Below are 21,712 nucleotides of genomic sequence, written 5' to 3' on the forward strand. Positions count from 1 at the left end.
TTTCACAATTTGCGGCGTCTTACCTTCTTTTTGCGTCTAACTTCTTTGATTCACTTACCATTTTCAATCGTTTCCTTTGCACATGAGATGATTTTGCCCCTTCGCCTTCGAAGATTTGATTCAAAATTGTTTTCGTCGGTAAAATCATCACCAGCATCCAATCCAGCATCCTCCGCTGCCGATTCATGAACATCATCTGACGATTGTCGTTCGGAAGACATGTCGCCTCCAACGCCACTTTGTAATAGATTTTCAAAACTTTTGTCCATAACGGTCGGTTAAAACTTATGTATGTACATGTATTAAATATAGAACAACGTGGGGGAAATTTTGGTTTCTTTTTTGGTATGGAGTTTGCGCGCATCCAAATCGTATGCTTATGTACATATGTATTGCAATACTCAGTTTAAGCGTTTCATTATAGTCATAAGGACACTTTTTTTATTCATGAAGAATTTATCTGTATGTTTTTATGAAATGTAGTTTATGTACATATCTATCTACACAGTTTTAATTCTTTAATAGTTACGATTTTTTATTCTAAAAATCCATTTTTAGTAAGATATAGATATGAGGATTAAAGCACTGGCAGAAGCCGTACATTATCACAACCAGAGTAATTAAAACAGTGGCCTGTCGTCACAGTCAAATTAAAATAGATGTTTACTGGTTTAAACATGACAAAAAATAAGTATCGTAGTCAAAACGTATCCAAAACAATAAATAAAATCAAAAAAAAGTTAATAAATTCTCCAACTCAAATATTTTTAGGATATGGCGAAAAACCAAAAATGGTTTTAGCGTTATAGTATGGCACCATTAATCGATTACAGTGATTTCCATAAGATTGGTTCGATCAGCTGTTTTATCTGGATATGGATGTCACATCAAGTGGCGATACGTGACCGAAACACTTTTTTTAAATCACAATAGCTCTGAAATGGTGGATCGGGTTAATAGCCGTGTTTTTTTTACACGCCTATACGTTTACGTTTGCGCGTAAAAAAACGCCTATCCTCGCTTAGATAATGCTTTGGAGACCCATCTAGCGGCAGTGGTTAAATAACTAGTTACAGAGCAGGGTGTACCTTAAATCGGAGACATAAACCTCTGTTGTATTTCTGTGTATAACATATAGCTGAATTAGTTGCGATTAATTGTGGACACACATAGAATACATAGAATTAGTGTAGAGGGTGAAACAAAGACACATATTTCAGTTACATCTGAGTATAATGCGTATTAGTATTACACATTTTATGCGCAGCAATTTCAGAGGTGTATTTAAAGTTTGACGCTTAGCAGTCCATATAAAGTTTAAGCGTATTGACGTTTACGTGTAAAAAAAACACGGCTAATATACATACATATCGCACACTAACTACAAAAGAGTCACAACTTAAAATTTTTCAAAATCTGTTTTTTCCATAAACCATTTCACAGCACACGTCTCTAACTGCCCCTTAAATTTCGTTGTCATTATTTTCTTCTTTAACTGGAAAATTACCGTTATGCCAGTTTTGGCGTTGATTGCATCGGTTGCGCTCTATCAACTAAAGAGTACTATTTTTAGTTGTGTCAATGTGATTAAGAACAAGTGAACAGTTTTTTACGCATAAAGTGTATTATTATAAATTCTGACTATCTTGCTGCAAAAAACTTTTAACTTTGTTGTGTATTAATTAAAATTGTGTCTTTTTATACGTAAAGAGTGAGTAAAGTTGCTTGTGTTATTGTGAAATGTGCCTTTTTTGATGAAATAATTGTGAATGTACGAGTAGTAAGTTTTCTTAGAAATAGTCATAATTCAAAATTGCTATATATTTTGTCCGTAAACAAATAATTACAAGAAAATTTCGTTAATTCATTTTATAATGAAGATATCCTTCTTTGTAAAACTGGATTTCAGTATAATATTACAGACGTTTTCACATAAACCGTTTTTCTTCTCTCCTGAACATTTACATTTTCTCAAGTTGTGACTCTTTTTTAGTTAGTGTGCGATATGCATTAAAGATATACGCCGCCGGTAAACGCCGCAGCCGTCGATCTTTGTCGTTTTTCACACGCCGCCGCCGAATGTCAAAAATATCGGCTCGGCGGCGGCGTTCGGCGCGTTACTATATTTTCTACTTCTTAAGATTTTCTAGGCCATTTATTGTTCATTTCGAAAATTGGTCCGATATGGTCGTAAGGGGTATCAAGGGATGCACATCACTGCCATCTATAAAAATCCAATTGCGAAATTTAACACTTTCTAACAGTTCAAAAGATATTTGAGCTTTCGATGTCAGCTTAACACGGACTTTGCATCACCGAATTCACCAAGTTATTAAAACAAAACACTAAAAGAAAAGTTATATAATAAATTTATATGCTCACTTTGCATATTTTTTCAAAAAAATAAATAATGAACAATGAATTCAAATAAAATGACCCAAGGCGAACATGTTTTCAAATTGTCCTTAAGTTGGTAAAAAATCAAATTACCTAAAGAAGGTGCCGATTTTAAAAAAAAATTGTATATTGCGATTAGCTGAAAGAATAAGCGAAATCAGTGATGCAAAATCCTTTATTAGGTTCCAGTAGTTTCAACACTCCTTTGAAATGATTATCACCTCATACTTAAGTTGAAAATATGTATATGTATGTACGTATGAGAAGGGTTTGAAAAACCCCTTGGGCTTACATTCAAACATCTGTTGTTTATTTGCGAAACTATAAAATAGCGTCTGAAATGTTAATTTTGATTTTCACACTTCATCCTTCAATACCCAAGTCTACCGATTTTACATTTCCTAATGTTGGCGGCCCTATCCAAAACTAGTCCCTTGGAGTGAATTACATTAATCATAGCCTATGAACCAAGTTAAATATCACCTACACGTAGGCACATATATTTACCAGGTCCTTCGCACACTCAAAGTGGGGAAGCAAAAGCTTTCCCAAGAATGACCGTGTGCGCTACTACCCTAACGTAGTGGACAGTCGAACTAGCATGAAAACTGAATGTACGCGGTATCCATAATGAGCTCTCATATCATAAGGCCGACTTTCATTCTAAAATATCGTTTTGATTTGACGAAGACTATTGCAATCAATGTTGTGAACATAAACGTCTGCAAACTTTGGCCTACACTTTAAAAATTTTCGCGCCGAGGATTATACGTTTTTCACCAATGAGTTACGTAATGACATCCACATAGACTGCTTATGATTTCGAGGGCGGCATCCTTGGCCGAATAGTCACTCCCTAGCGTTTCAAGGTGTTTCTCTGGTGTAGCTCGGCAGCATAGCGCGACAAAAGCATCCCTTAGAAAGTCTTCGGAGCTACATCTAGAGCTTCTAGGAAAGTAACGTCGACGAAGGTACATATGAGTTCGAAGTCGCAGTCCTATAGTTTCTGTGCTGGCATATGGTGCGAGGGTTAGGAGGCGTGGATTTCGGATCTTTCCGAAATGGCCAAAACGTTGATATCTTTAAATAAATACAAATAAAACCTTTCCTAAATATTATTTTTTAAATACATAAATCAAGCTTTTTAAAGTAAGAACACCGGCGTACGCAGGCGCCGCACAATGGAACGAAATTGAAAATTTGGGACTTAGGACTTTAAATGTACATTTTCGTATTCTATGATCTTTTTCCATAATTTAACATTTTTTCGTAAAACCTAATTTCAAAAAGTTATGACACTTTTAGTAACCGGGTTTCATATCGACATACCCTAACGAGCATATGTGTACATCTAGGTATTTTTTCCAATTTCCAGCAATTTTGGCTTCACTAAAATAATTTTTACTATTCAGACTGGTTTATTGGTAGACGTGGTAAAGCAAGGGCACGGTACAACGAATGTTGGAAATACCGCTAGACGATTTTTCGTTGACATTAAAACTACCGCCTCTATAACTGGTGTTAGTGAAAATCTCATTCAAAGATTCTCTATAATAATATTAGGGGCACTTTCATGTGGGTGTCCAATAAATGTACAAAAGTTCGACATGTACGCCAGAGAAACCATTCGAGTTTACGGCGAACTATATGAATGGTATTACATGCCTTCAAGTGTACATAAAATTTTAGTACACGGAGCTTCAATAATAGAGCAGTTTGGTTCCATTCCTATCGGAAAGTTGTCCGAAGAAGCCGCTGAATCCAGAAATAAAGATTTTATAGCATATCGTCGAGACCATGCAAGAAAAATTAGCCGCAAAGCCACAAATGAGGACATTTTAAATAATTTGTTAGGTACTTCTGACCCATTTATTTCATCGAGGAGATCGAAATTACCTAGTAAGCATGAGGAAATATGCGAAGAAGTGAAATCTCTACTACTCCTACCGCAAAACCGCGACTATGCTACAGAAAACTAAATATTTTAGTTTCTCAATTTTAATTGGGTACGAATATACATACTACATATGAAACGCAAAATTTACTTAAAATAATAAAAATTGTTTTTTTTTTTTTAGTTTTTTTTTGTCATATACCTATATGTATATTAGGAGATTTCATGGACTTTTGACCGATAGAATAATTTTGCTTTTAATTACTCTTTTGGTACTAACGAACAAGCTGGAATAGTAAGCATCATATAAACAAAAAAATTTACGAACAAGCTGGAAGAGCTAAATTTTGGATTTGAACCTTTTTTGTGTTGTTAAATATAAATTCAATATAAAAAAATTAATTGTATAATATGAGCTATATAATATTTCGCTTTACTAACATTAAAAACAAAACAAAAACAAAAAAAAAAACTAAAAATATTTTTATTTTTAAATATTACCCAGAATTAAAAAGTGAAACGCCATACTAAGATAACAAAAAAAAAAAAAAAAAAAACCAAAAAAAAAAACCAAAAAAAAACAAAAATTAAATTCTACCCAAAATTAAAAAGTGATTCGCAATACTAAAATAAAAAACAAAAAAGAAACAAAAAAAAAAGCGTAAGCCTTTTCGAACCATGAAACTAAGTACATTGCATAGTATATAACCCTAGATATATAAATAAATTAATGAAGTTTTGAGGAAATGTGAGGAAAATGAGTTAACGGTAAAAATGTGATTTTTACCATACATTAAATTTTTTTATTTGCTATAACTTTTTTGTTTAAGACTTTATGAAAAAATACTTATATATAAAAACGTCATGTAATGAGACTTAAAATCGATCCCCATCAAAGTTTTTGTGTTATTAACTAATATTTTTTTCATTTCCCTAAGTCCACTGAAAGCCTAATCCAACCCACTGTGCGCCGCCGATAAAGTGATCGACGTAAACCTCTAGTTCATACATGCTGAAATGCAAGTCAATACTAAAAAAATTACTCAAGAAACAACTAATATACTCGTATTATTACTGCATTACCTTAGGAAGTCATAACGACCATTTTAGATTTTATTCAAAATCTACCGGAAATAAATAAATATTCTGCATTAAAAACAAATTTGATTGAAAGACATTCCTTAAGCGAGAATGCGAAGTTAGATAAAGTGTTGTCCGATTCTGAAATGGGTGATCGTAAGCCTTCAGAATTTTACCGATCTCTGGTTCTACTTTCTGGTTCTAATTTCAGCTAAGAAATTTTAAAGAAACTTTGGATGCGAAAATTACCAAAAAAATTTAATGTAATTTTAACAAGCTCCAGTTCCAATGATATAAATGATTTAACTAAGCTAGCTGATAACGGTTGGGAAGTTATCAGCAAAAATGAAATTGCTTTGGTAATAGTTCTGAAAATTCAAAAGGAGAAAATTCTATTATTACTAAATTGGTTAAGACAACATCTTTGATTTGTGAAAATTTTCAAAAACTATCTTTGGAATTAAGTGAAATTAGGAAAGAAATTAGTCAGAATTATTCAGGATCACGTTCAACAAGTAGAAATAGTTTTAGAAGTCCTGTTAGATATCGTTAGAAATCTCGTGATAATCCCAACTGGTTATGTAGATGCCACTACAAATTCGGAAATAAAGCTAGGAGATGTGAAGAAAAATGGTAATCCAACAAACTTAAGTTTCCGTTGTTGCAGCGATGAATAACGGAATCTCAGAAGTATCAACTCGTCGCTTATTTATATTTGACAAAGAAAACAAAATAAAGTTTTTGATTGATAGTGGGGCACAAATTTCAGTGCTTCCAGTTTCAAAATTCTCGTGTACAAAAATTTCATCAGATATTATCTTAACGGCAGCTAATGGTTCAACGATTTTTACATACGGAAAAAAACTTGTAAATGTTAGTTTAGCTGTAAGGTGAGAATTTCCTTTTGTGTTTTTGATCGCTGATATAGCGAAACCGATTATAGGCGCAGATTTTTTATGCAAATGTGGACTTCTCATTGTATTACGAGGCCACGAAATCCTTGGACAGGGGCACGCCGCATGGAGGCGTGCTATCACCTCTGCTGTGGACGCTGGTCATCAACCAACTGCTCAGGCGATTCGATGAGGGACCCGTAAAACTTACGGCTTACGCAGATGACATTGCAATTGTCATAAGTGGAAAGTGCCTTCCAACGATTAGTTCTTTGATAGATCGGGCGCTTTGGGATATTCATACCTGGGAATCTAATTTCGGGTTGAAAGTAAATGCGGAGAAGACGGATATGGTCTTGTTTACAAAGAGGTACAAGGTCCCAAATTGGATCAGGCCTAAGTTAGGAGGGGTGACCTTACTGGAGAAACCTTGCATAAAATATCTAGGAATCATCCTAGACAGTAAGTTGTCATGGAAGCTCAACGTGGAGGAGAGGGTGAAGAAGGCCTCAATGGCACTTTATGCATGTAAAATAATGCTGGGGTGTACGTGGGGATTATCGCCCTCTCTTCCTCATTGGGTTTTTACAGCGATTGGAAGCCCTAATCTATACTATGGAGTTCTTGTTTGGTGGAAAGCCACACAAAAAAACATATCTCAAAAAATTAGAGTGGGTATGCAGACTATCGAGGGGAGCCCTGAAAACAACCCCGACGGCTGCACTGTATGCCATTCTGCACATTCCACCTGTAGACCTGGTACCAAAGAACGTAGTGTCACGGATATTAGCATCACTAAGCTATACCATCACTAAGGCGATGCTAAGCGATATTTACGTCAATAATCAAATCATGTATACACATATATAAGGCAGCCGAGAGATGTCACACACAGATGCATTTACTTATACGCCTATGTGCGCGCGAGAGACTGTAAACTACAAACATTCACATCAATAATTCAATCTTTATGTATCTACACAAACGAATAAATAATGGCGTCTACACATATGTACCATGTACGAATACGAGCAGCGGAGAGTCAATGCACTAACACATGCATATATCTGAGAAGTTTGAGAGCTACTGGACTAGTAGATTCTGGAAGCGCCTAAAAGATGTATAAAATTGTGCAATTTTAGTTATAGCTGAGAAGTTTGAGAGCTCATGGACAATGCTAGTAGATTTTGGAAAAATGCGAACGAGGAAACCAAAGGGTATAAAAGGCAACAAATGTAGAGGCGCTGTAATTCAGTTTGAGTTGAGCTATCAATCAGTTTGATTAAGCACGCGATCTGGCGGCCAATAGTAGAGTTTCATTTGAGATATCAATCAGTTTGGTTATTAAGCCAGCGAGTAGCAAAGTATAAGTGTTATTGTGAAGTACTTTAATAAAGGTCATTTTTCCATTATTCGATATTGGAGTTATTTATTCAACAGTTTAGTGATTCGAACTTAGCAGAGGATTGCAAATAAGAGGATTTGCAGAAAATTCGTTACAATAGCATTGACAACTGCTACCAGCCTCGGTGCCTCGGGGCAGCTTGAGCGCCGACCAAACGGCCATAGTAGTATAGCGTCATCAATAAAAAGACGAACAGACTACCTGATTCCCTATCTGCGCTTCGATGGAGATCTTAAGGCCACAATAGAGGTGGACGGTATGCGCAAGGGTGCGCAAATGGTGGACGAAGCGATATACTGCGCGTATACTGTTCTGATCCGGAAATAAGCATATCCTACACCGGAAATATTAGCCGTAACCAAAGCAGTAGAAACCCTGGATGAGAATAGCTTAAGCTGCAACCGTGTTAACTTTTATATTGACAGTCAAGCAGCAATTAAGGCAATAATCTCGCATAGCACAGCATCTAAATGCGTGCTAGAGTACAAGCAGTCCCTGGAGAGAATCGGGACAGGGAGAAGCATACATCTATATTGAGTCCCAGGGCATATGGGAATAGATGGGAACGAAAAAGCGGATGAACTAGCTAAAAAGGGCGCATCCCTTGAAGCCCTTACCGTAGACGTCCCAATTAGATTGGGCGAGATTAAGCGAAGGAGAGAGGTGCACATGATCGACCAAGCAGGAAAAGCGTGGGTTCAAGCGCGGGGCTGTAAAGTGTCGAAGATTATGTGTGGGTCTTTCAACCTTAGACTAACAAAGTTTGCTCCTATCATTAAAAAGAGAGGACTGTAGACTCATGACGGGTATTCTGACTGGACACCGCCTTCTAATGTCACATGCCTTTAAATTAGGCTTGGTCAGTGACAGCAGATGTAGGAAGTGCGGGTTGGAGGAGGAAACGATCGAGCACGTTCTGTGCTCGTGCCCTGCACTTGCCAGGCTAAGACTCCAGCTATTAGGAGTGATACAGCTGTCAGATCTAGAACCAGCAAGTGGCTTAAGTCCTAGGAAACTTCTAGTATTTGTCAAGAGGACGGAGTTATTTTATAACATAGGTCCTGGTTTTTGATAGGGTTTTTCAGTTTGGTCATTAAAACAAACTTCTGGTAACACTACGGACTCAATCAGTCTATGTGTGGTCCTCATGAACCGGCCAGTTCAACCTAACCAACCTAACCATGGATTTCTCATTGATATTAAAAACAAATGTTTAGTAGATCCATTAACAAATTTATCAGTTAACACAATTTCGTACTATTGTAATGTCTCTCTTCCAAAATTTTTTGTCGGTAGAAGATCAATACACCAAATTGCTGAAATAATTTCCTTCCCTTATAGCTGAGCCAAATTATTCGAAGCCGGTTAAACATACTACAGTTCATAGACTTGTTTTAGAAGGCAATAGTTTTTTCTCAAAGTCGGGTAGCTAAAACTGAATTTGATTTTCTTGTAAAAACCACATCACCAGCATCACCAATTGATTTAGTACCAAAAAAAGAGAGTAATGATTGGCGTCCCTGTGGTGATTTTAGAAGACTTAGTACTGCTACTGTTCCTGACCGCTATCCTTTATCCTTTTATATTCAGGATTTTAATATGTATCTAAAAAATAAAGAGATATTTTCAAAGTTAGATCTTGTTAGAGCGTATCACCAAATTCCAATGGCAGAAGAAGATATTTATAAAACGGCGATTACTACTCCTTTTGGCATGTTTGAGTTCATTCGAATACCTTTCGGCTTGAGGAACTCAGCACAAACTTTTCTAAGATTCGCCAATGAAGTTGTAGGTGAATTAGATTTTGTTTTGACGTACATTGATGATCTTTTAGTTGTGCAAGTGGGAGTGAAGAGCAACATTTTAAAGATCTTCGTATACTTTTGAGCGTTAAACCAAATAAATGCATTTTGGGTGTTACTAGAATTGATATTGACATAGTATTTCTGAATTAGGAATACGCCCATCTGAAAATAGAATAAAAGCTATTCGAGATTTTGAACTACCAAAATCCATTAAACAAACACAAAAATTTATTGGTATGGTTAACTATTACCATAGATATATTTCACAATTAGCAGAATTTACTGGAGTTATATATGATTTAATTAATAAATCAAGTAAAAACCGAGACAAAACTAAAGTTTGGGATGATAAATCTATTAAAGCGTTTGAAAGTATTAAAGACAAATTTGCATCTAAGGTCTTGTTAAATCATTTTAGCAAAGATGCAAAATTAACTTTAACTATAGTGCTCTTGATAGAGAACTATTAGCAATTTATCTTAATATTAAACATTTTCGATTCCTATTAGAAGGACGAGAATTCACTGTGTTTACTGATCATAAGGCCTTAATTTTCGCTCTCAATTCAAAAAACGAATGTAGTCCACAACAAACCAGACATCTTGAATTTATTGCACAATTTACAAGTGATTTTCAGCATATTACTGGACAAGCAAATGTGGTAGTCGATACTTTATCTAGGGCATTTGAAATAGAGGCTATGCGAAATTCAGAACTTAATTTTAATATTTTAGAACAGGAACAGTAACAAGGTGATCAACTAAACAATCTTTTATCTCAACAATAATTTCAAAAATTAAAATTAATTAAAATTCCTCTTTTAAAATTCAATATATGGTGTGAATCATCTGGAGATAGTCCTAGACCGTTCGTCCCAAATAATTTACGCAAAACAGTATTTGATAAGTTGTGTGGGGCAGTGCTTCCGGGTACTAAAGCTGCTCGCCGTCTAATCAGAAAAAAAAATTTTTTGGCCAAACATGAATAAAGAAATTAACAGATGGTCCAAATAATGTATTAGTTGTCAAAAATCTAAAGTTTATCGACATACTAAGTCACCAGTTAGTAAAATTTCAATACCGAACAAAATATTCGAGCATATTCATTTAGATATTGTAGGGCTTTTACTATTTCAAAGGAACATCGCTATATTTTGACTATTATCGATAGGTTCACGCGTTGGCCAGAAGCATACGGATTAACTGAAATTTCTGCAGAAGCAATGGCAAATAAATTTTTACGTGAATATATACCTCGGTTTGGCGCTCAAGTTACTCCAAAATTGTTTACAGAATTACAAAGTTATTAGGCAGCCATCAAATTACAACGTCAGCTTATCATCCTCAAGCGAATGGCATTGTAGAGAGATTTCATAGGCAATTGAATTTTCTTTAATGGCTACAAATGGAACCAGAGATTGGTATGACTTATTTTGTTTTGTTGATTTTCCGACAGGGTGGATATATGATGTATATTGGAACGATTTTCCGTCATGCCTTGTCAAATTTGGTTTTGAGACAAACGGGTTTCGGCATTGTGCCATCATCAGTGTCGATTTTCATTCTGATCTGTTGTCGTTTGTCCTGTATTTATAGTTCGTAGGTACATGAGCAGGTATTGCCAAAATTGGTGCTTGTTTATTTTTAGTTATGTGTATGTGCTGTGTGTTCATTCAGAACCGAGGGTGGTTTTCATTGATAGATTTGTGTGGCTGACTGGAGCAAGTAAAAATCCGTAATTTTAGTCGATTGACCTTCTTTATGGGTTTATTGTTTTGGTGCGTTAATTGTTTTGTGTTTATTTGATGTTGTGTATTTGTCTGTTGTACCTGTGTGATTACTTTGTTTCTTTTAAACAAGTTTTAAAGGCTCGAGTATTGTGTTGAAATTGATAATGAAATCAAAACTATTCCGACTGACAGGCTAAAAGCAGCGATTATTGAAACGTTACCAACAACTCTAACACTTATCACAGTACCATTGGAACAAAAGAGAAAGTCACATTTAATTTATTTTAATGTTAATTCTCTGGAAGGGAGAGTAATGTAGGGTCCTTATATTATATTGTCTCAACTATTTTTATTTAACTTTGAGTTGAAGTAACTGTGATCTTTGTAATTTTAATATGTTTTATCAATATTTTAATTTTCAATGCTAATTTTTTAATTTTCAAAAATGATAAATTATTATTAAATTTTACTTCATGAAAATATAATATTTTCTTTTAAATAATTTTTATGTGGATATTAATATTAATAAAAAATTAAGCATCCTACACTCCGTGTTTTATTTTTTTTAAATTACCTCATTCTTAACGCGTTCTATTAATCTTTCAATCGTTTGGCGAAACCGACTAAACCTTTCACTGATGTTCCTAAAATGTTTCCTTCATTATACAGATGTAAAATATATTTTTTAACAAATGCGGTTAGTTCTTTACCTTTTGGAATTTTTGATGTTCCTAGAAGGTCAATAAAAATGAAATGCATCTTTTTATGAAATACTTATAATAATGCAAATTTGCAGCCTCCAAAATAACAAAACATAGAAAAACAAAACAATCGCAGCTTCCACCGGTTTTCACAACAATAGACAAAATACTTTTATAAGTCAAGAAACTTCTCGCCTATCTGTTTTCTTGTTGTAGTAACCTAACGGGATAAACATATCATATTCTAGCTGAAAGCAACAATAACAAGTAAGGAAGGTTAAGTTCGGGTGTAACCGAACATTACATACTCAGTTGAGAGCTTTGGAACCAAAATAAGTGAAAATAACCATGTAGGAAAATGAACCGAGGGAAACCCTGGAATGTGTTTGTATGACATGAGTATCAAATGAAAGGCATTAAAGAGTATTTTATGAGGGAGTGGGCCATAGTTCTATAGGTGGACGCCATTTAGGGATATCGCCATAAAGGTGGATCAGGGTTGACTCTAGAATTTGTTTGTACGATATGGATATCAAATGAAAGGTGTTAATGAGTATTTTAAAAGGGAGTAATCCTTAGTTCCATAGGTGGACGCCGTTTCGAGATATCTCCATAAAGGTGGACAGGGGTGATCCTAGAATTTGTTTGTACAATATGGGTATCAAATGAAAGGTGTTAATGATTATTTTAAAAGGGAGTAATCCTTAGTTCCATAGGTGGACGCCGTTTCGAGATATCTCCATAAAGGTGGATCAGGGGTGACCCTAGAATTTGTTTGTACAATATGGGTATCAAAAAAAAAAGGAACTAATGAGTATTTTAAAAGGGAGTGATCCTCAGTTCCATAGGTGGACGCCGTTTCGAGATATAGCCATAAAGGTGGACCAGGAGTGAGTGACCCTAGAATTTGTTTGTACGATATGGGTATCAAATTAAAGGTATTAATGAGGGTTTTAAAAGGGAGTGGTGGTAGTTGTATAGGTGGTCGCCTTTTCGAGATATCGCCATAAAGGTGGACCAGGGGTGACTCTAGAATGCGTTTCTACAATATGGGTATCAAACGAAAGGTGTTAATGAGCATTTTAAAAGAGAGGGGGCCTTAGTTCTATAGGTGGACGCCTTTTCGATGTATCGAAATAAAGGTGGACCAGGGGTGACTCTAGACTTTGTTTGTACGATATGGGTATCAAATGAAAGGTGTTAATGAATATTTTTAAAAGGGAGTGGGCCTTCGTTCTATAGGTGGTCGCCTTTTCGAGATATCGCCTTAAAAGTGGACCAAGGGTGACTCTAGAATACATTTGTACAATATGGGTATCAAACGAAAGGTGTTAATGAGTATTTTAAAAGGGAGAAATCCTTAGTTCCATAGGTGGACGCCGTTTCGAAATATCGCCATAAAGGTGGACCAGGGGTGACTCTAGAATACGTTTGTACAATATGGGTATCAAACGAAAGGTGTTAATGAGTATTTTAAAAGGGAGTGGGCCTTAGTTCTATAGGTGGACGCCTTTTCGAGGTATCGAAATAAAGGTGGACCAGGGGTGACTCTAGAATGTGTTTGTACGATACGGGTATCAAATTAAAGGTATTAATGAAGGTTTTAAAAGGGAGTGGTGGTAGTTGTATAGGTGGTCGCCTTTTCGAGATATCGGCATAAAGGTGGACCAGGGGTGACTCTAGAATACGTTTGTACAATATGGGTATCAAACGAAAGGTGTTAATGAGTATTTTAAAAGGGAGTGGGCCTTAGTTCTATAGGTGGACGCCTTTTCGAGGTATCGAAATAAAGGTGGACCAGGGGTGACTCTAGAATATGTTTGTACGATACGGGTATCAAATTAAAGGTATTAATGAAGGTTTTAAAAGGGAGTGGTGGTAGTTGTATAGGTGGTCGCCTTTTCGAGATATCGGCATAAAGGTGGACCAGGGGTGACTCTAGAATACGTTTGTACAATATGGGTATCAAACGAAATGTGTTAATGAGTATTTTAAAAGGGAGTGGGCCTTAGTTCTATAGGTGGACGCCTTTTCGAGGTATCGAAATAAAGGTGGACCAGGGTGACTCTAGACTTTGTTTGTACGATATGGGTATCAAATGAAAGGTGTTAATGAGTATTTTAAAAGGGAGTAATCCTTAGTTCCATAGGTGGACGCCGTTTCGAAATATCGCCATAAAGGTGGACCAGGGGTGACTCTAGAATACGTTTGTACAATATGGGTATCAAACGAAAGGTGTTAATGAGTATTTTAAAAGGGAGTGGGCCTTAGTTCTATAGGTGGACGCCTTTTCGAGGTATCGCCATAAAAGTGGACCAGGGTATGGGTATCAAACGAAAAGTGTTAATGAGTATTTTAAAAGGGAGTGGGCCTTAGTTCTATAGGTGGACGCCTTTTCGAGGTATCGAAATAAAGGTGGACCAGGGGTGACTCTAGAATGTGTTTGTACGATACGGGTATCAAATTAAAGGTATTAATGAGGGTTTTAAAAGGGAGTGGTGGTAGTTGTATAGGTGGTCGCCTTTTCGAGATATCTGCATAAAGGTGGACCAGGGATGACTCTAGAATACGTTTGTACAATATGGGTATCAAACGAAAGGTGTTAATGAGTATTTTAAAAGGGAGTGGGCCTTAGTTCTATAGGTGGACGCCTTTTCGAGGTATCGAAATAAAGGTGGACCAGGTGTGACTCTAGAATATGTTTGTACGATATGGGTATCAAATGAAAGGTGTTAATGAGTATTTTAAAAGGGCGTGGGGCTTAGTTCTAAAGGTGGGCGCCTTGTCGGGATATCGCCATAAAGGTGGACCAGGGGTGACTCTAGAATGTGTTTGTATATTGGTATATTGGTTATATTGGTATCAAATTAAAGGTATTAATGAGAGTTTTAAAAGGGAGTGGTGGTAGTTGTATATGTGAAGGCGTTTTCCAGATATCGACAAAAATGTGGACCGGGGTGATCCAGAACATCATCTGTTAGATACCGCCAATTTATTTATATATGTAATACCTGCCAAGATTTCAAGGGTTTTTATTTCGCCCTGCAGAACTTTTTCATTTTCTTCTACTTAATATGGTAGGTGTCACAACCATTTTACAAAGTTTTTTCTAAAGTTATATTTTGCGTCAATAAACCAATCCAGTTACCATGTTTCATCCCTTTTTTCGTATTTGGTATAGAATTATGGCATTTTTTTCATTTTTCGTAATTTTCGATAACGAAAAAGTGGGCGTGATCATAGTCGGATTTCGTTCATTTTTTATACCAAGATAAAGTGCGTTCAGATAAGTACGTGAACTAAGTTCAGTAAAGATATGTCGATTGTTGCTCTAGTTATCGTGTTAACGGCCATGCGGAAGGACAGACGGACGACTGTGTATAAAAACTGGGCGTGGCTTCAACCGATTTCGCCCATTTTCACAGAAAACAGTTAACATCATAAAATCTATGCCCCTACCAAATTTCAAAAGGATTGGTAAATATTTGTTCGACTTATGGCATTAAAAGTAGCCTAGACAAATTAAAATAAAAAGGGCGGAGCCACGCCCATTTTAAAATTGTCTTTTATTTTCGTATTTTGTTGCACCATATCATTACTGGAGGTGAATGTTGACATAATTTACTTATATAATATAAAGATATTAAATTTTTTGTTAAAATTTTACTTTAAAAAAAATTTTTTTTTAAAAGTGGGCGTGATCCTTCTCCGATTTTGCTAATTTTTATTAAGCGTACATATAGTAATAGGAGTCACGTTCCTGCCAAATTTCTCATGATATCTTCAACGACTGCCAGATTACAGCTTGCAAAAGTTTTAAATTACCTTCTTTTAAAAGTGGGCGGTGCCACGCCCATTGGCCAAAATTTTACTAATTTTCTATTCTGCGTCATAAGTTCAACTCACCTACCAAATTTTATCGCTTTATCTGTCTTTGATAATGAATTATTGCACTTTTTCGATTTTTCGAAATTTTCGATATCGAAAAAGTGGGCGTGGTTATAGTCCGATATCGTTCATTTTAAATAGCGATCTGAGATGAGTGCCCAGGAACCTACATACCAACTTTCATCAAGATACCTCAAAATTTACTCAAGTTATCGTGTTAATGGGCGGACGGACGGACGGAAATGGCTCAATCAAATTTTTTTTCTATCCTGATGATTTTGATATATGGAAGTCTATATCTATCTCGATTCCTTTATACCTGTACAACCAACCGTTATCCAATCAAACTTAATATACTCTGTGAGCTCTGCTCAACTGAGAAAGTGATCGAGTTGAGTTGGCTAAGCGCTTTCAGTTGAAACCGCTTAGGTAATTGTCGACCTGATTGATAGTGTTGTATAGTGTTGCATATTCAAAAATAGGGCACTATTGTGAACGAGCGAATGAAATGAACATACGAATGTGCAGATAAACAAAAATAACAAAATAACAGCGTGGCGCTATAAGTAGAAATGTCATAGCAGCGAAAAAAAAGTGACAATTAGCTGATAAACCTCCACCATCTGTATGGTTTTGGCATAATGAAACTGTTTAGCTAGTTGAAGCGTTTTTTCCAAGCTCGCTTAAAAAAAAAAAAACCTTCTGTTTAGACGAGCTGTTTAGTAAACATATAATAGCTGTGCTTTTTTTTACATCTATATACGTTTACGCTTAATTTTTATATGGATTGCTAAGCGTTAAACTTTATCTTCTCTTTCCTCTACAAATTGTATGTGTCCACTATTCACTGCAACCGAGTCAACTATAGGTTATACACAATGACCACAAGAGGTGTGTCTCCGCTTTTCGGTACAACATGTTCTGTAGCTAGTTGCCGCTAGATGGGTGTCTTAAACATTATCTTAGAGGGGATAAGCGTTCTTTTTTTACTCGTAAACGAACACGTATCTATATACGTAAAAAAACGGCTACTTATGCATAAGAAAATGAACAGCAATTTAGTTTAGACAAGACTACCACAAGAAGTGGTACTGATATAACTAGTTTTAAGCTTTCATATAACGTTAGCTTAATGTGAAAATCTGCTAAGTTACAAATTTTACAGGAGACGAAAAAAAATGAATAATTTTTGAAATAACCTATTTTTTTATAAGGATACCTTAGTTGCAATACTTCTGAGTGCAGAAGCTTTGAAAAAGATAAATAAAAATCATGTATGCTAACCAAGCAGCTATTTTATGACTTAGCACAATTTCCGCACTCAAAACTAATTTTTTCTCCTAATTTAGCACTTTTTACTCAATATGTTTCCCCATCACTCCTCACCTTTAATGATTGAAATATAACACTAAAACTATATATTTCACAAAAAAAAAAACTATTTATTTGTCAAACTATTTCTAACGGTTCTGATCTGGACTCTTTTGCCGGATGGTCAGGGCCGCCGAGAGAAAATCCGGGCCCGGGGGCAAAAAAAAAAAATACGGGCCGTTATACTAAAATGAACAAATTCTCAAAATCAAAATTACCATGTTTTACATATTTATATGCATTTGTATATACAAAGTATATTTAAGCGTATACATGCATACGTATTAGGCTAGGTCGATTTACTAACCGATATCGCGCCATCGATTTTTCGATAGGATTTGGGTTTAGGAAGAAAAAGTTCCACTACGCATACCCAAAAAAATAATTTTCGAGCCTGCGGAAAAAAATAGCGAAAGAGTAAATTTTTCAACCAAAACACTCCCCAAAACCCAAAGGATATCTGTTTTTTTTTTTCAAAAAATTGTTATCGCCAACGTTTTTACATACATACATGTATATCGCGGTATAAGAATTTGCATCATAGCGAATTTTTTCGGCTGGAACAGAAAACGAATTGAACTTTATGCTACAAAGCCAACGCCAAAAACCAACAACACCTTATGCGGGGTGCAGACACGTTAAGAGATTTTTAAAATTTGTTGAAATTTAAAATGATTGCTATATACGAAAGGTGATTAAAGGTGTGTTTTGTTTATTTTCTGTAAGCAAAAAGCTTGGATAGCATTTCCCGGCCCCTCAGCCCCCCCCCCCCCCCCCCCCCCCGACGGGCCTGCGGATGGTGCGCAGACAATAATTTATTTTTAAATTCAAACAAATTCTGTGTTGTGTCTCATTCCATAAAGACAACTGCCACATACTTTATCTACAAACTAAATGGTAAATCTCTTAATCGTTGTCAATAGAGTAAAGGCTTGGGTGTCATTTTTGATTCCAAACTCTTTTTTTCTAGTCACATTGACTTCGTTGTTTCAAAATTTGTTGCAATGGTTGGGTTCAGTAGACGTAACACCAGTGACTTTAAGGACCCTATGACGTTGAAGGCGCTTTATATATCCTTGGTCAGAAGTGGTCTTGAATGTATGTTTAATGGTGTGTTCAGTTTATACTTATATTTAAGAATTCATGAGCTTAACACCGGCTTTTAATAATCTTGAATATTGCTCAATAATATGGAATCCTTTCTATGAATCTAACTCCTTTAAAATTGAGAAGGTTCAAAATATTTTTACAAAAATTGGTTTACGTATGCTTCACTGGCCACACGGCCTCCCATCATATACATACATATATATGCAGGCAGAAATTGCTTGGTTTTCAGGCTTTGCATGACAGAAGAACTTTTATCTCACTCATGCTTGCCTATAATGTAATAAACTTTAGAACGAATTCCTCTGATATATGTATCTAATTTGTTCATTCCATATATTCCACGGCGTGATCTTCGGCATAATAGATTATTTATCGAAATAAGTCACAAAACGAATTATGCTATGAATGAACCTATAGCTAGGACTATACATCTAGCAAATCAATTCAGTAGTGTTATTAATATTAATAACAGCTTATATATGTAAGTTTAAGGTTGAATTGGTTTCTATTTTTAACTAGTCTGTAAGAAAGCATGTAGTTATCGACATGTAAGAATTGAAGTAGATTATGGTCAGCGCAAAGCATTTATCAAACACCAAAGGCATGTCTCAATTTGGTGAATCCAATTTCAAGGGGTTGTGTTCGCAACCCTCTCCAACCCAATCGTCAACCTCGCCTAACCGTGGTGAATCCTGTTTCATTGACAGCCGAGGCTCTGGCGACCCCAAGTTCCTCATGGAACTAGGGGGTGGGGGGGCGGTATGGCCTAGAAGATTAAATGTGGTCATATAAATCGTTCCCGAGATGTGCTTTGTACGGAACGTACCGGATATATATCCGGCAAAGGACCATCAACTTAGGTAACACTCCCCAAAGCCTTCGGGGACTGTCTTTATCGTTAATACAACAACAACAGCAAAGAAATGACTAGTAATTCAGATTGATATTATTTACAGGTTGACTTACCACATTCTCACAATTAGAAAAAAGTTTTTCAAAGCAAGGTTGGCAGTGATTTTGCAAACACTCCGAGTGTATTTCTGCCATGAAAAGCTTCTCGGTGAAAATTTATCTACCTTGCAGCTTCCGTTCGGAGCCGGCATAACAAATGTAGGCCCCGCCGCCAATCTGTAGGGGAAGCTCGTCCTAAGTAGGGTTAACGACACTGAACCGGCAATTGTGAAAGATTCACTTTGACAGATTAGTACGCCAGGTTTTAAAAAAATATCACCTTTATGCTCCGTTTTACGTTCAACAAATTCTATTAAAGTCAAAGTCTCAATATGAAGCTCTAAGAAAATTTTACGTTTTTCCTTTTATGTGCGATAATGTGCGACTGAATTATTTTTAAAAGGCAAAAGCAATATCACCCTTTTTCATTTTATGAAATATTAATTAAAATATTATTATATTATTATTATATTGGCGGCCACCGTGGTGTGATGGTAGCGTGCTCCGCCTACCACACCGGATGCCCTGGGTTCAAACCCCGGGCAAAGCAACATCAAAAATTTTAGAAATAAGGTTTTTCAATTAGAAGAAAATTTTTCTAAGCGGGGTCGCCCCTCGGCAGTGTTTGGCAAGCGCTCCGGGTGTATTTCTGCCATGAAAAGCTCTCAGTGAAAACTCATCTGCCTTGCAGATGCCGTTCGGAGTCGGCATAAAATCATGTAGGTCCCGTCCGGCCAATTTGTAGGGAAAATCAAGAGGAGCACGACGCAAATTGGAAGAGAAGCTCGGCCTCAGATCTCTTCGGAGGTTATCGCGCCTTACATTTTTTTTTTTTTAATTAAAATATTAAGAATTTCACACAAAACGAACTAGCATTTATAAAATTGGTATGACTACTAACATTCTACTTAAAGTACCTTTCTGCTAAATTTTCAATGAAGGGTATTGAATTATTACTCTTTTTCCTTGCTTCGTTAAAGCAGCAGCCCGTCCTGATTTTTTAAAGGCCCTGACAAATTTCTCACATCCATATCCATATGTGTAAAACAGCTGAACGATCCTACCTTTAGAAAGTCATTGGTCAATAATGCAATATCATAACGCTAAAGGGCCTGGAAAAGTTGACATAGTCATAACGCCATAGTCATAACCATAGTTTTACTTATCTATATCAATTGGCATCAGCTACTGGTGCCTTAACCTAAAAATCGTGAAATTTTTCATAAAAAGGAAGAAAACGCAAAAAATTACGAACATATACGACAAAAAATAAGTCTCTTAGTCAAAACGTATCCAAAATAATAAATAAAATATATAAAAGGTTAATAAATTCTCCAACTCAAATATTTCGAGGTTATGGATATGACGAAAAACCAAAAACTAATTGGTTGGCTATGGTATGGTTGTGGCTAGGGCGTCGTGATATGGCACCATTGACCAACTACATTGGTTTCCATAAGGTTGGTTGGATCAGCTGTTTTATATAGACGTTAAGTTTTATATATACGTTTTATATATACGTCAAGTTTAAACGGCCAAATTGGTTTTTTGTTTTTGAAATCTGAAGGCCTCATTTGGCACACCCTATATGATTGTAGGTACATATGTATGTATACGTATAGATATGTAGTAGATAAAAGTGAGATTCTCTATTCAAAAACAAAGATTAGTTTTTACATGGGAAATATTATATAACTAAATCTAAACTAAACTAATCTGAGTAGTTAACGGAGTCTTTGAAAAAATTTCTCTGAGAAATAAACGTTTTCTTTAGCCTTCTTACTTCACTAAAAACCACTATTTCATAACACTCCCACTGAAAGCACCGACATTATTTGCACAGAAAATCTAGCACACTACTGGAGTTCACAATCAGGATTTCAATAAGTTCACAACACACGTTTTGAAGTTGATATTTACATGTGTATTTAGAGTTTTTTAGATTTCATAGAATAAATAATCATTTTCAATTATTTACATTTTCTTTACGAAAACTTCAACCACCCAATAGAACGCACCACCATCAAGTATTGAATACCGTGAAATAATATTTAGAATATGATAATAGGGCATATCGTAATAAAGTGTTGGTAGTGAGGTGAAATACAGTGTTGAAGTCGCAGTAAAATATTGATTTTTTATGTTTGACAGAGCTGTCAAAGACTCGTGCACACTCACCCTTAAATTGAAATTGAAAATTGTCTCAGAATATTTTCGGTTGAGTGTAAACAAGAAATATTTACATACATACATCATTACTGGTCCTGCGCAATCCTTACAAATTCTTCATTTTGCCGGTTATGCATCTATGGATGGAACATTTTTTTTTTTTCGTGTTCTTTTTCTTTTTTATATCCGAAATTAATCACGGTATTTAGATACAAAAGCGGACACATTTTCTTTGGGAAGTTTATCTAGAATATAGTCGTGTTTTATATACACGTATATACGTCTACGTTTACGGGTAAAAAAACGCTTATCCTCACTT

At 35.7% G+C, this 21,712-nt stretch overlaps 1 protein-coding gene across 15 annotated transcripts in view; it reads right to left on the reverse strand.

The window, feature by feature from the left end:
- Window positions 1–21,272, reverse strand: part of wwk (white walker) — a 600,820-nt gene extending 579,548 nt beyond the window's left edge. For 6 of the 15 annotated variants that reach the window (XM_067765926.1, XM_067765919.1, XM_067765918.1 and 3 more), the window contains exons 1-2: window positions 21,145–21,219; window positions 59–540 (exon numbers count right to left, since the gene is read on the reverse strand). In XM_067765926.1, the coding sequence (XP_067622027.1) occupies window positions 59–269 (211 nt within the window). In that variant the 5' untranslated portion in view covers window positions 270–540; window positions 21,145–21,219. Of the gene's footprint in view, window positions 1–58; window positions 634–21,007; window positions 21,112–21,144 lie in introns of those variants that run through there. The other 9 variants (XM_067765914.1, XM_067765921.1, XM_067765915.1 and 6 more) reach the window with 9 other exon arrangements.
- Window positions 21,273–21,712: the final 440 nt, after the last annotated feature.

This window comes from Eurosta solidaginis, chromosome 2, assembly GCF_040869045.1.
Source record: "Eurosta solidaginis isolate ZX-2024a chromosome 2, ASM4086904v1, whole genome shotgun sequence".
NCBI lineage: Eukaryota > Metazoa > Arthropoda > Insecta > Diptera > Tephritidae > Eurosta > Eurosta solidaginis.